The following is a 12,814-nucleotide window of genomic DNA, read 5'->3' as shown; positions in this document are numbered from 1 at the left end:
TGTATTTCAACTCTCATTTTAATTGTTTTAATGATGTGGCTTTTAATGCTTCTAATGATTTTTAAGATGTGATTCTATTATGTATGTTTTAATTTGTTAGCTGCCTTGATGGCCCTGATGAAAGCAGAAAGGCAGAGTATAAATTTTGTAAAATAAATACATAAATAAATAAAAGTTACTGGAAAAGATTATTTTGTGGAAAGTGTTTTTTGTGCTCAATCTCTTTAAGACATTTATGCACATGTTCAAAGAATACAACAATAATAAAATTAAGTACTTCTTTCTTGTGAGGTGGAAGGTACTCCTAAATTCTAATACTTTTTCAGATAAGCTTGGGTTCTGTTATTTAGTGGTAGGTAATTGTTGTCGGTGGGGGGTGCTATCTGAAACTCTAAAATTTAAATTTTGGAGGGATGAGAAATATTTCAGAACATTTCCACTCTTCAGTAGATTTTTTTCAGCATTTGGCAGGGGGCAGAATAAATAAGGACCCAGAAGAAAACCAAAAAGTTGAAGTTAACCCCTCTCCAATTTGCAGAAATTAATTTATCTTTTCTCAACCTTTGCATGGGGATGTATGTTATTTTAGCTGATGTAGCTAGACTTTTTGATCATGTCATATCATTTATCTGGGGCATTATAAGGACCGGAAAAGTAGGAAAATACATTCATATCAGTATATTCATAACTGAAGAATTGTTGCTTTCCCCCAGATTGGAGTATCTTAACCTCAGATATCCCAGCCATTAGCTGTGTCTCCACTGGGGGTGACATCATGTTTATGATGAACAACCCATCTTCTGCCTCTGGCCCAGGGAGTTACAAACTGACTCGTCCCAAAATGTTTAATTACAGTCATGTGGTTTGGTAATGCTTGCTCTGGAGGCATATAATGTCTGTTCCCTTCAGAATACAAACCTCATTATGCTATGCTGTCAGTTGCATTTGCCACGCCACAGAGAGCCATGTAGAAACACTGCATTTTGGAACATGAATACAGGTACAGGACTTGCCTGAAGTTGTGTGGAATCCATTTTGTTTTAGAAAGGTTTGGCTTTTGGCTCCTGGCTGCGTGCCAGTGTGACTGTCTGTTGGGTAAACACAAAAACATCTGATGGTGCATCTTGTGAAAGCCGTATGTGTGTTGCTGGGCCTCATTCATCTGCCCATGGATATGCAGGCAGGCAGAGGAAATTGCCAGGCTCACCACCTCCTTTCTTTTTCTCTCTACAGTATGAAGTATCTGGTGAGGAGCACCTTTACTCTGATTTCCCTGAGATTGATTTGTCCCAGTTGGATGCCAGTGACTTTGACTCAGCCAGTTGCTTCAGTGAGCTACAGTGGTGTTGCGAGCGCTCCGAAACAGAGTCTAGCCAGTACAGCACGGATGACTCTGAGCTTTTTCAGGTACTCTGCACCATGGGATGCCCTGTTAGTGTGAGGAGTTTAATCTGGGGCACAGCATTCATTCACAGGTTTCTAATTTCCCCTCAACTCCTGCACAATCTTGGACAATAGTGCGATTTTTATGCTAGTGGCTAGCCCATTGTAGAGAAGAAACACGTTTCTCAGGGGGAGAGGGATGTCTTGTAGGCAAATGTCACTGATGTCGCTGCAGTTGCATAACAGGAATATGATTGATTATTTATTTTTAAAAGTATACACAACATTTCTGAATGCTCAAGGTGGTTTACACAAATCAGTGAAATTGGTCAATACAGAACAATATACCATACAAATTTCCATTTCAATTAACGATTTGAAATAAAACAACTATAATAAAATGGTATGATCTAGATGCCTGTCTAAAGAGACAAGGACTGCAGTTCTTATGCAAAGATAAAAAGGGGTCTTTTCAGACTTTTCCTCTTCAGTGGTAAGATGATGGTTGGAAGACATCCCTGTCACATTGTCCCTTAGTTTATGTACTCCCTTCTCCCACTGCTTTATCAAACTGCCAGACAGTGAGGCACAAGAAATTTCTGTTACTGACTTGTGTTTTGTTTTTCTTTTAATTCACATTAGTTTTGCTAGCTACATTAAAAAAATAGCACATCTTGGTTCACTTATTAATCAGCTTGAGTGCAGTTGTAAGCAGAGTTACACCAACCCTTCTAGGTCCACTGCTTAGGATAGCTCTGTTAATGACCCTGTTCGAAGGCACCGAGGTGGCTGCTGACAAGGCAGAGCTTCGTGTGGTTGTCCAGAGCAGTAGCACTCTGAACTGTTAACTCTTGTGGAGAGAGTCTGTCTTTCGAAAACTCAGATGGATTGCGGCAGAATGATCCATAAGTCAGAAGAGGGAAAAGCTATACTCCTGCTTGTAGGTCCTTTAGAGCTATGCTTTTACAATGTATTTTCTGTAGAGGAAAAACATTAATTTTAGCATCTGCCCTTAGTTTGTCAAAGAAAAAGTGAAAGAACAAGCCCTGGGGCTATTATTTAAGGCAGCAATATTGGATGACCCTCTAGCTTCAGTAAACTTTATTTCAGACTATATCTGGATTTGCTTGCAAGCTTTCTGTTTTCTAACCTGTACATGTGCATAATATGCTGCCTTATATTTAGTGACGTTATTGGCCAATGTAGGTTAGTATTGTCTAGTACTATTGGAACTAGTGGCCAGGGCCAGCGCATCCATTGAGGCAGGTCCAACAGCCGCCTCAAGTGCTGAGGCGCTGGAGGGGGCACCAGGGGCGGGGGGCGCGTGCTATGGAGCTGGCGGCGGCAGCACTGGGAGCTGAGCAGGAGGGATGGGAAGCTGCCCGCGCACTGCCCTGGCCACCTGCCATGCCTGGCCCGAAGCTGCTGCAGCCTCCTAGCCCTCCCACCCCATGCCACTGCCGCTAACCCGCACCCCTGGCCGGGCACAGCAGCGTCTGGGGCAGTGCGCGGAGCAATGGAGCGGGAGGACTGGGAGGATGCATGCACGGCTCCCCAGCAACCCACTGCGCCTGGTTGGGAGTGTGCGCCAGCGACGACAGCATGGCGCAGTCTGAGTGGGCAGTCTGAGAGGGCTGGGAGGCCACCCGCGCGCAGTCTGAGAGGGCTGGGAGGCCACCTGCGCGCTGTCCCAGCCACCCGCCACACCAAAGGGGCTGGCTCGCAGTGGCATGCTGCGTGATGACGTCACATGCAGTGATGTCATCACACAGTCTGGATGCGCGTGCACATGGGGGCGGCAGCAGATCTGAAGCTGCCCCTGGCCTCAGGCGCCAGAAACCCTGGCGCCAGCCCTGCTAGTGGCAGTTCCCAAGGTTTCAAGCAGGATTTTTACCTGTTGTATTACCTTTCAATTGGAGGTGCTGTGAACTGTGAATCAGAGAATATTGGCCTGCAAAGCATTCACTCTACCATTGAGACATGAAATAAGATTGTAACATGGCATAATTTCAAGGGGAAGAAGCTTGGCTAGTTTAGGAATCTGCACAAACATTTTGCTTTTTCTCTCATACATACAGAGAGCAGGACAATAATCCTTTTTTGTGTTTCTTCAAGACAACCTATTCCCACTAGAGCTCTTTATCACTTAAGACTAGGGATGTCTGAATAGTCAGCTTTTTGTTTATTTTTGGCTTTGTATGGTGTCATTGTGAGCCTTTCCTCTTCACCCATTTTGTGGTCGGTATGCCCCAAACACTCATTTCTTTTACAGCATTTTTAACCCTATATTCTGGCATCTATGCAAGTGACACAAAAACAGACATCAGCTTTAATAATAATAACAATAATTCTATTGAATTTTGTTAGTGTGACTGGGGGCAAATGAAGATGACAGCAGTTTTGTCCCAGGTGGGGAGCACCTGTGATAGAAACTGGGATTTTCAAATCGAACCTACATGTTCACTTCCCTCCTTAAGATCCATACGCAGTCCTGGGATATTTTGTGTACTGGCTGGGCTAGCCTCTTAATTCCTCATTGCAGGGGCTCATTTCTTTTCTCTTTCTGAACCAGGACAGGGAGGCAGGGGAAAACTGGGAAGGGGGGTCCAGGCTATTAATAGCTCTTCTGCAGATGATTAGTGCTCCATTAATTTACGCGTGGTTTCTAAATGAAGCAAGTGTAGTAAAGCTAATGAGGAGGTGGAAGAGTGGGAGAGGGCTGCCGAGCCAATCCTGCTGTGATGTATTATTAAAAGGAAATTACAGGATACCGCTTCGTGTATCCAGCTTGATTTTGAAACCTGATGGATTGTTCTGTGGTGGGTGGGAGGCACTAAAGGAGGGGTGTAGGGGGGATGCTGCGGTTTCTGAGAGGCTCCTAGGAAGCAGCACAAAGTGACGTGGCCCAGGAATGTTAATTTCCAGTGCGCAGAAAGCTTCTCCTTTTATCAGACGCTCCAGCTTCAGCGTCACCTCTACATCTCTCTGCACACGGATATTTATAGCTGAGGCTCCCTCTCAGTGCGCTGCTTGTGCTCTCTAAATATACGTGGTCCTATTATACAAATCACCGAGCTGAGATGCACTGCAGGTGGATGATGGAGAGGGGAGGAGGAAAGCCGCACAGTTTGCTTACGGGCACAGGAGTCCCTCGGCACACCCCCACACGTTTCTGCGCCACCCTTGAATGTCCTCCCAGAGTAAATTGTCTCCCATTGTGGTGTGGTGTTGTGTCGCAGGTAGTGTTCCCATAATCAGGACATGTTTTGAACCACTGCAACATTGAGTGTCTGGTGTATTACATAGCCACCAACTTTACTTCGTGTATCTGATGCAATACTAGATGCAGCCCAAGGGTTTACCTGGGCTCTGCCCGTAGTGAGCTTCTGCTTCTTTCATAGACGTATTCATTTATAAAGGTGGGAATGTCCTGTGTGGTATAGCAGCCAGGGTGTCAGACTAGGATCTGGGGGGCCTGAATCCAAATCACCACTCTGCCCTGAGGCTTGCTGTTGGGCCTGTTGCCCTCTCTCAGTTTAACCTATCCCAGAGGGCTGCTGTGAGGATTAAAATGGGGAAGAGAGAACCATGAAGTATTTGGAGGCAGGATGGGATAAAATGCACTTAGGTAGGTTGGTAGGTAGATAAGCAGAAAGAAACAGGAACCTTACTGAACAGCCTCACAGTTCTTTCAGCCTAATGTGGTACTCCAGCAAGAACAGTTACAGGGTTCCAGTGTCCAACAGGAGGCAGCCTCTGTTCATTCTCTCTCTGAGGGCCTGACTCAGGAGGGTGTTGCAGTAGAGAATTGTAATAATTGGAGCCCCTCTAGCTACCACTGGGTGTAATTACAGCCGGGGGACCAAGCAAGCTGCAGTGCTGTTCATCTTCCAGCCAGAAGATGAGCTAGTAAGAGAACAAAGAATCCTCTTTTGTGCTACCTGAAGCAGCTGACAACTTTGGGAAAAGACTCGGCCAGCCCCCCCGCCAGATCCTGAGTGCTGCTATTTCTTTGGAGGTGGTGGAGAATGAAACGTTTGTGAGCTAGTGTCCAAATGAGACAGGGCATGTATGTATGTGTCTACCTCTCTTAGGCATGATTCACACATGTGTGGGCACCTTTGATTAGTATACACCTAAACATTGGCAGCTGAATGTGTGGACTGACTCCTTTGAAAAGCACCTGAGGCAATGTAAAGCAATATAAATATTCTCTCTGTGCTGTCCTGTCTGTGATGCAAGTCATCATTTGAGGTTGCAGGCAACAAATGATTGACATGCATGTGTCAACCAAATCTCCATGTGTATGAGAAAAAAATGTGAAAGAAAGAGCATGTGCTGCTCTTTTTTTAATGCTGTTCACCAGCCAGTTCCAAATGGGCAATTTGGCCATCAATCCACACTCACCACAAAGTACACACACACACCGTCCTTGAACAAAAGGCAGAACCTGTTATTCAGTACCCAAGATTATTAATAGGAGGAGACATTCATGGTGCTCTAGACACAGAATAGATGCAGCCAAAGTGTGCTATGCCAGAAGTAACATTTAATCAAGAAAAGTATGCACAGACAAGCATATGCCATGTCCTGTTGCGGAAGGGTAGACTTTATGATGTGCCTCTGCTTGTGTTTGCCTGGATGTCCAACACCACTGAAATTGACAGAAGGAACACAGCAGCAGTACATGATCATAAAAAGATGATGGACGGGTATACATGATGGATATAAAATGTGCATCAGTATCTCCACTCAGTGAAGAGAAAGGCAGAAGGGGAGCCTTGCAGAGGCATTGTGAAATGTCTCACAGAAATAATTGAGAAGGGAAACATCAATTAAGCAAAACAATATGGAATGAGGCTTTTACATCTAGGCAAATCTGTGACATAGGTGAATGTGTGACTGAGAAACAAAAAGAAAGCTATCTTCCTGTTGTTTTTACACAAAGTGTTCAGTATATTATCATTAAGCAGAGAAAAAAGTGCTAAGTTTTCTTTGTTTTTCTACCGTAAGAATAATTGGGTTTACTAATGCCTGCCAGTTAATATTTTGTATTCATGTAGACCTTCATATCCCAGCTTTATGCTATTCTTGTAAAAGTTCCAGAATGATTGACAGGCCACCCTTGCGGGATGCATATTTTCCACTGAACTTCCTGAGGAAAAGATAAACAGAACAGAAATGTAAAAGAACGGTCCATTAGGAATGAGCAGTGTCTGATTAGATGGATCCTGCCGATGTCCTGTGTGCAGAAGTGCCTTGCCAGTATCGGAAGGAAAATAAACTTGCTCAGACAACTCTGCACCCTTGGTACTTTCCTCCGGGATACTGTCACTATTCCTGCTAACAGAGCTGACATGAATAGTTGAGGTTTAGCACTCAAGATGAAGATGGCTACACGAAGCATTCAAACTCAGTGGGGATTCTTCTGCTCCTTAAAGTCAAACATCTCCTTAGGTGTCTGAGACCCAATTCAAATGATCAGGCAAGCATATGATACAGTCCTTCATGTGACTATAACTCATCAGTATGCACAAGGAAAGGGAGCTTGCTTTCTTGGAATCAACCTTGCATCAAAATGGCCTCTGATATGAAAAATGAACACCCCAGGGGAAAGCTAGAAAACTACCTGTGTTAGCCCCCACCTTATGGAATGGCCTACCTGAAGAGGTCATGAAAACTCTCATTCTCCTAGCTTTCTGCAAGCTATGAAAAACTACATTATTCAAGAGGGGTTTTTTACTTAAATAGGAGGACTGCTCTCTAAGAAAGTGGTTTCAATGAGATGCACTGGTAAAGGGATAGGGACTATAGACTATACCAGTATGTACTGTCTCTTGCTGTAAGTTTGATTCTACTGGTTAGTTTCTGCATTGCTTAATATGTCAGGTTTAGAATTGCTTGTGCTCTGTTTGAGCTCTGTGTTTATTGAATGTCCCTGCTGTTGATTGAATTGATTTACACTGTGTAATCCACCTCGAATCTCAGTAAGAAAGGTGGACTATAGAAGAAGTGCAGTGCTCCATTACATTGTAAGAATTGCAAGAGCAAATCTTAATATTAAAATGATTTACCAGGGCCCAAATTGCAGGGCCCAAACTGAACTGCAGTTCAGTTAGCATTTGGGTCAACCTCATCTGATTTCTGTACAATTAAAGATATCAAGAGGGTTAACTTAGCAGCTTGGAACTGAAGGAACATGAAATAGCTGCATGTTCAGTCAGTCCAGTGAATTGAGAAGAGCAGCAAAGTCTTAGCTCTTCAAGACAGCCAATTGTTAAAATCCATTAGCTTACCCTTCCCTAATCATTTCTCTGTAAACAGCATTCTTCTGATTTCCAGCAATGATTTCAGTGTACACCATGTGTACCTGAAACTCTACAATTTAAGGAGCTGAAATGCATAGGTTGATTGGAATATATTAGTAGAAGTGGGATGCAAGACTCCATGGCCCTGTCTACTTTTTTGTGCCAGAAAGCTAACATTCAGAATTTATGAGGCACTGTCGGCCTGGTTTCCTAGCAATTATGAGTGATTTCCAATATCTTCTAGTAGTATCATGTGACAGCCTATCATGCTTGAGTCATTTAAAATGTTTTGCAAAACTGTATCTTATGCAGGCACCTTGCTGGTTCCACCTCATTGCTAATCTGGATGGCAGGGACTCATCGCATAGAATGGGTTATTGTATGGTGTGGGCTAGTGCATGGAAGATTTACCATAAGGCAGGGAGTTGGGTTCCATTATTATTGGGTTCCAGGCAGCTTTAAGATCCTGCACTGTATGGGAAACTCCTTGTCTGAACCTGTAACTGATTACGCCCCACCCACCCCACCACAACCTGTCGCATGTCTGGAGAAAATCCAAGCCAAAAAGAGGGCACAATCCTGACTAAGTATTCATACAACCCCTTGATTTCAGCAGGAGAAATTTAAACATGTGCAGAACTCCCTCACTTAAATCAGTGAACTTTGAAAGTGTTTCACGTTGGCTGAATTCTACCTGTTGTTTCTAGCGGACCACTGTCATCTTCAGTTGCTTGTGTTTTTAAATTACCAGACCATAATAGTTTTCAAACAAAATGCAAAATATCTGCTAGGTGTGCAAACTGGAAAGAAAGGCCTTTATAAAATGTGTGCCTTTTTCATAAAATTGAGCACAGATAAGAGGGAGTTGTAACATCTGTGCAGCCTGTAAAAAGGAATGTCTTTCAGTTTCAGACCTGTCAATTAACTGAGGGGCAAAATTTAGTCTGAGATCAAAAGGTTTTACTTGATTGATCTACCCTGTAAATCCCAACTCTCAACCCCCGATATCATCCCCTCACCAAATGGTCTGCCCATGTGCTTTCTAAGTGTGTATGATGTGAGGCCAGAGAGATGTGGTTCCATACTGTATGCCCTATCATCTGAGATACGGGTGTCCCATCTGGGGTTTACATAATGCTTAGAAAAGCTATCACTGACTTGGTTGGTATCCTAAACTGTACCATGACTGTGTAAACCTGATGGGAGAAAAGCACGGGGATGTCATTTTTCACTGTCATTTGGTTCACTGTAGAGTTTAGACCAAGCACTGGCATAATGTTAAGACTGGTGTTCAGGTGGGATGTGGGCTTAGGGGGCTTAGGAGGCCACCTAAGCTCTGCTTCTACCCCAGCACACCCTCCAGGAGTGCTCATTTCTGTCCCCTGTACCAGTGCGGCTGCACAGGCACAGCGTCAGCACAGCAGTATGGCAACATAACTCTGAGTTACGCCAGAGACAGTGGTCATCTCAAGCCATTTCCAGACTGGTCTTAGGAGTGTGCTGTGAAGCTTACAGCCGTAGCAAAGTCTGCCATCTGCTTCAGTCATCCTTCTTGGTTAAAGCATGTCCAAAATAGGCCAGAAACAGAAAGGATGGAAAATATGTAGAGAAGTCTGGGACTCTGCGTGGACTACTGCTATTTTAAGATTGTGATGTGTATTTTTTTCAAGACACTGTGCATCAAACGTTATTGTCAAGCCAGGCAGTAAACTCCTTCCAATATGGGCCCTATTTCTGAAATAGAAATATACCTATGTAAAGATGCAGACTGCAGTTCATGCATAAATAAAGTCCCCCTTGAAAATCAGATCTCTGATTTTCAACAAATCTGTTGAAGCCTTTCAAAACATTTTGTGTAAGGTATTCAAACTTCCCAGCTGAGACCAGAGAGAGAGTGTGTGTGTGAGTATGAACAAAAAGTGAAAGCAAACGGTGTGAGGGAATTTCAGGAAATAAATATATATATATATGCCTCTTGTTCATATTCCCCCAGTTTTTCTGGTCCTGGTTAGGCTTTTTAGGTGCAGGTGCATATTTCTATCATCAGCACACAGGGGTAGCAATTGGCACCCCCTTCTTCAAAGGTTATGACCTACCTGGAACTGAGTGAGACCGTCGTTGGTCACTTGCTCAGAGAAGGAGTGTTCCGCACCATAAAGATGCAGCCTTTGCAGAAGCACTGAATGGTAACACCCGCATGTAGCACATTCAGGTTTGCACTAAGAACATAATTACAATTCTCGTAATAATGTAAGCCATTCACCAAAGCATGCATTTGTGGCAGGGCAGAATATGGGGTTCTTCTTGCTGTAGTTAACACATACTTTGCATTTCTGGGTGTTGGGTGGTACATGGTTGTGTGAATGTCACAGGCATCTACTATGTCTTGGAGCCAAGAATGTACATTTGTAGATAGTTGTGTTGCTGATTTTCATATTTTGCCCTTGTACAAGGGTCCTCACTCTTTTAAGATAAAAACCAAGTAATATGATTGTGTGCTCTGTTACATGTAGTGTAGAAAAATAAGAACAGATAAGATTTCTAGTTGAAAGGAAAGGTTCTCCTTATTTAGATTATGAACAAATGGATAAAGACCAAAGTAGACAGCATTTGTTTGAGAAGGGTAAATATATGCCTTTGATATGCAATTCACAATCCAAATGGGAATACAGGTTACTGTGCTACAAAATCTAAAATACACCTTGTATGTCATGTTTGGAAGGCTTTGTTTTCTTTCCGCTATGTAAGTAGCCTTGCTGTTCAGTCAGCATGCTGTTTGTCAAATGTGATAGCATTTGAGTTGCCCTCCTGCAGGAGGCGCTCTCTTTGGGAGAGATCTAGTTGCGTCTCCCACCCCTGTTTCTCTCTTTCTCTCATGCTCTTCTCATTCTTCCCACCAGATTATAGACAGCGAGAATGAAGCATTGCTGGCGGCTCTCACCGAGACACTGGATGACATCCAGGGAGATGACATGGGTCTGGCTGCCTTCAGAAATATGGACGAGGGGGACATGCCCAACAGCGGCTGCACGTCACCCACCCCCTCTCCCAAACCTGCTGCCCCTGTCTCGAGGGGGCCTCCTCTGGCCCCAGAGGTTGATGAGCTGTCTCTAGTAAGAACCTACTTCCTACTGTTTAAGGTGGATTTGGATGCGCCTCTGATAAGCCGGCTGCATGGGTATGATAGGAAGCAAAGGTCTGAATTTTTTCATTATAGGCTTACAATTATAACAATACAAAAGCATATGCCTGTTAATTGTATACGTATACATGTGTCGCGCCATTGCTTTGCTCCATTGCCATCCTCATGGGGAACAGTGTGATTGTTGTGGAGAGGGAAATGGGCAACCAACTTAACTCACGTTCCACACCTGTAAATCATTCCAAATGAGCTTTGTTATACAGCAGAGCCTTTTCCTTGGGATTTTCTTTCCCATCTCCAACCTTCTCATCTGTGCTATTTAGTCTTCAAAGATGCTGTTCACTTGCATGGCCACAACCACAGTCCATACATCTCCCTGAACACTAGTTCTTTTGGGCAGAGTTGAGTACATTCTGCATTTTTTTTAAATGAAAGTAATTCTCCTATCATGGTAACCTACTTTTAACCTAATATTAATGTAAACTACTTTGAGTCTCCATGTGCAAAGGAGGGCAAAAGGCTTTCTAAATAACCAAATAAATAACTTCTGTGTCCAGAAAATCTGGATAATGTGACTGTAAAAATTATGCACATCAAGTAAGTCTGCATTTATTTTTGGTAACTTATTCTGCCCTGCAAGGCACTGTGGCTCTGCCCTGTGATCACTAGAAAATGTATTGTGAGCTTGAGTAGTTGCTGTTTCATCTCACCTCTGTTACAAACTCAATATATATATATGCAAGTGAAGCTTTTTGAACACTAAAGACACTGACTGTTAAGTCAGTCATCCCATTAGCTTTTGGTTGCCCTGTATGCTTTCATGGGACAGATTTAAAAAAAAAAAAAACTAAAGCTCCCCAGGGATAGAATGCTTACACCCACTACACCCTGTTCTTTCTGGGCTTGTGCAGAACTGCTAAGTATACAAAGACCCATTTGTGGCGACCATGCACAGCTCAGGAAATGTGGGGCCTTGCCTAATTCTTGGTTCTCTTTGGCTTCTGTTAAAGTTCTCCTAACTGCTGATATGGAAGGAAAAGTCATCGACACTTTTAAGCCGAGCCAAGAGCAGAGTATGGCTTAAGGGGAGTCTAGAGAACTGGCATTTTCCCATAAGGCTCTTCTGCCCTCTGTTACCTGGCCATGATTTAGCTTACGAGGTCTGATACAATGGAGCAGTTCCTCTCCCTTGTTCAATAGGTAGAGTGCTGATCTGGGGAGGTTGGTTAATAAACCCTGGGCCCCCTGGCCTTTCATCTTCAAACCTTATTGATCATTGATAAATGTCATGATTTCTAAAAGTGTATAGTGGCATCTAGTGGTGAAAAGTATGCATTTTCACTTTACATAGAAGTGTGCATGTGCGTGGGTGTTTAATATATATATCACACAATTCCATATGTGTATATATAGGATGTATACGTTGCAGGGAAGGGAACAACTTTTCATTTTTATTCACAAAGCATTCTATACAAATAACACTAAACTGAAATGTCACTATGTTATGATGAAGAAATCAGTCACTTGACCGTGGGAACGAACTGTTGGAGTAAGCTTAATTTTAAAGAGCTTTTTGAGTTTCCCAAGTGCCTTTGAAGACTGCCCACTGCTGCACATTCCCACAGGAGCCAAATCTGGCATTTTGTTACTCATTCCTTGTTGCCTTCAGTGTGAGAATGTGGAATGTCTTTTTTTAACAGAAATATCCCAGCCATGTAATCAGAAACATTTGGGTAGTGATACCAGATATTCTAAGATAATCTCAGTTATATTGCTTTGCCCTCAGCATTGTTGATGGGATTAAAGTAGCATCCATGATAAAGAGCATCTTAAAACCTTGGCGCTTGAACCCAGTATGTCTTCAGAACACTTGGAAAGCAGATGAACTAATTAATCCAAGTCTTTGTTAGAATGTTGCATCCAATTGATTATTTTACTGGAGCCAGTGTCTACTTTCCAGTTCATATACACAAGTGGGTAC

At 43.2% G+C, this 12,814-nt stretch overlaps 1 protein-coding gene across 1 annotated transcript in view; it reads left to right on the top strand.

Annotated features, from left to right (window-relative positions):
- The window catches only part of PPARGC1B (PPARG coactivator 1 beta), a 121,968-nt gene that overhangs the window by 90,832 nt on the left and 18,322 nt on the right, over positions 1-12,814 (top strand). The window contains exons 2-3 of the mRNA XM_054978820.1: positions 1,234-1,407; positions 10,592-10,804. Coding sequence (XP_054834795.1) covers positions 1,234-1,407; positions 10,592-10,804 — 387 coding nt within the window. The remainder of the gene's footprint in view (positions 1-1,233; positions 1,408-10,591; positions 10,805-12,814) is intronic.

This window comes from Eublepharis macularius, chromosome 4, assembly GCF_028583425.1.
Source record: "Eublepharis macularius isolate TG4126 chromosome 4, MPM_Emac_v1.0, whole genome shotgun sequence".
Classification (NCBI taxonomy): domain Eukaryota; kingdom Metazoa; phylum Chordata; class Lepidosauria; order Squamata; family Eublepharidae; genus Eublepharis; species Eublepharis macularius.
The sequence above is the reverse complement of the archived record's forward strand: the minus strand, read 5'-3'. Positions and strand labels throughout refer to the sequence as shown.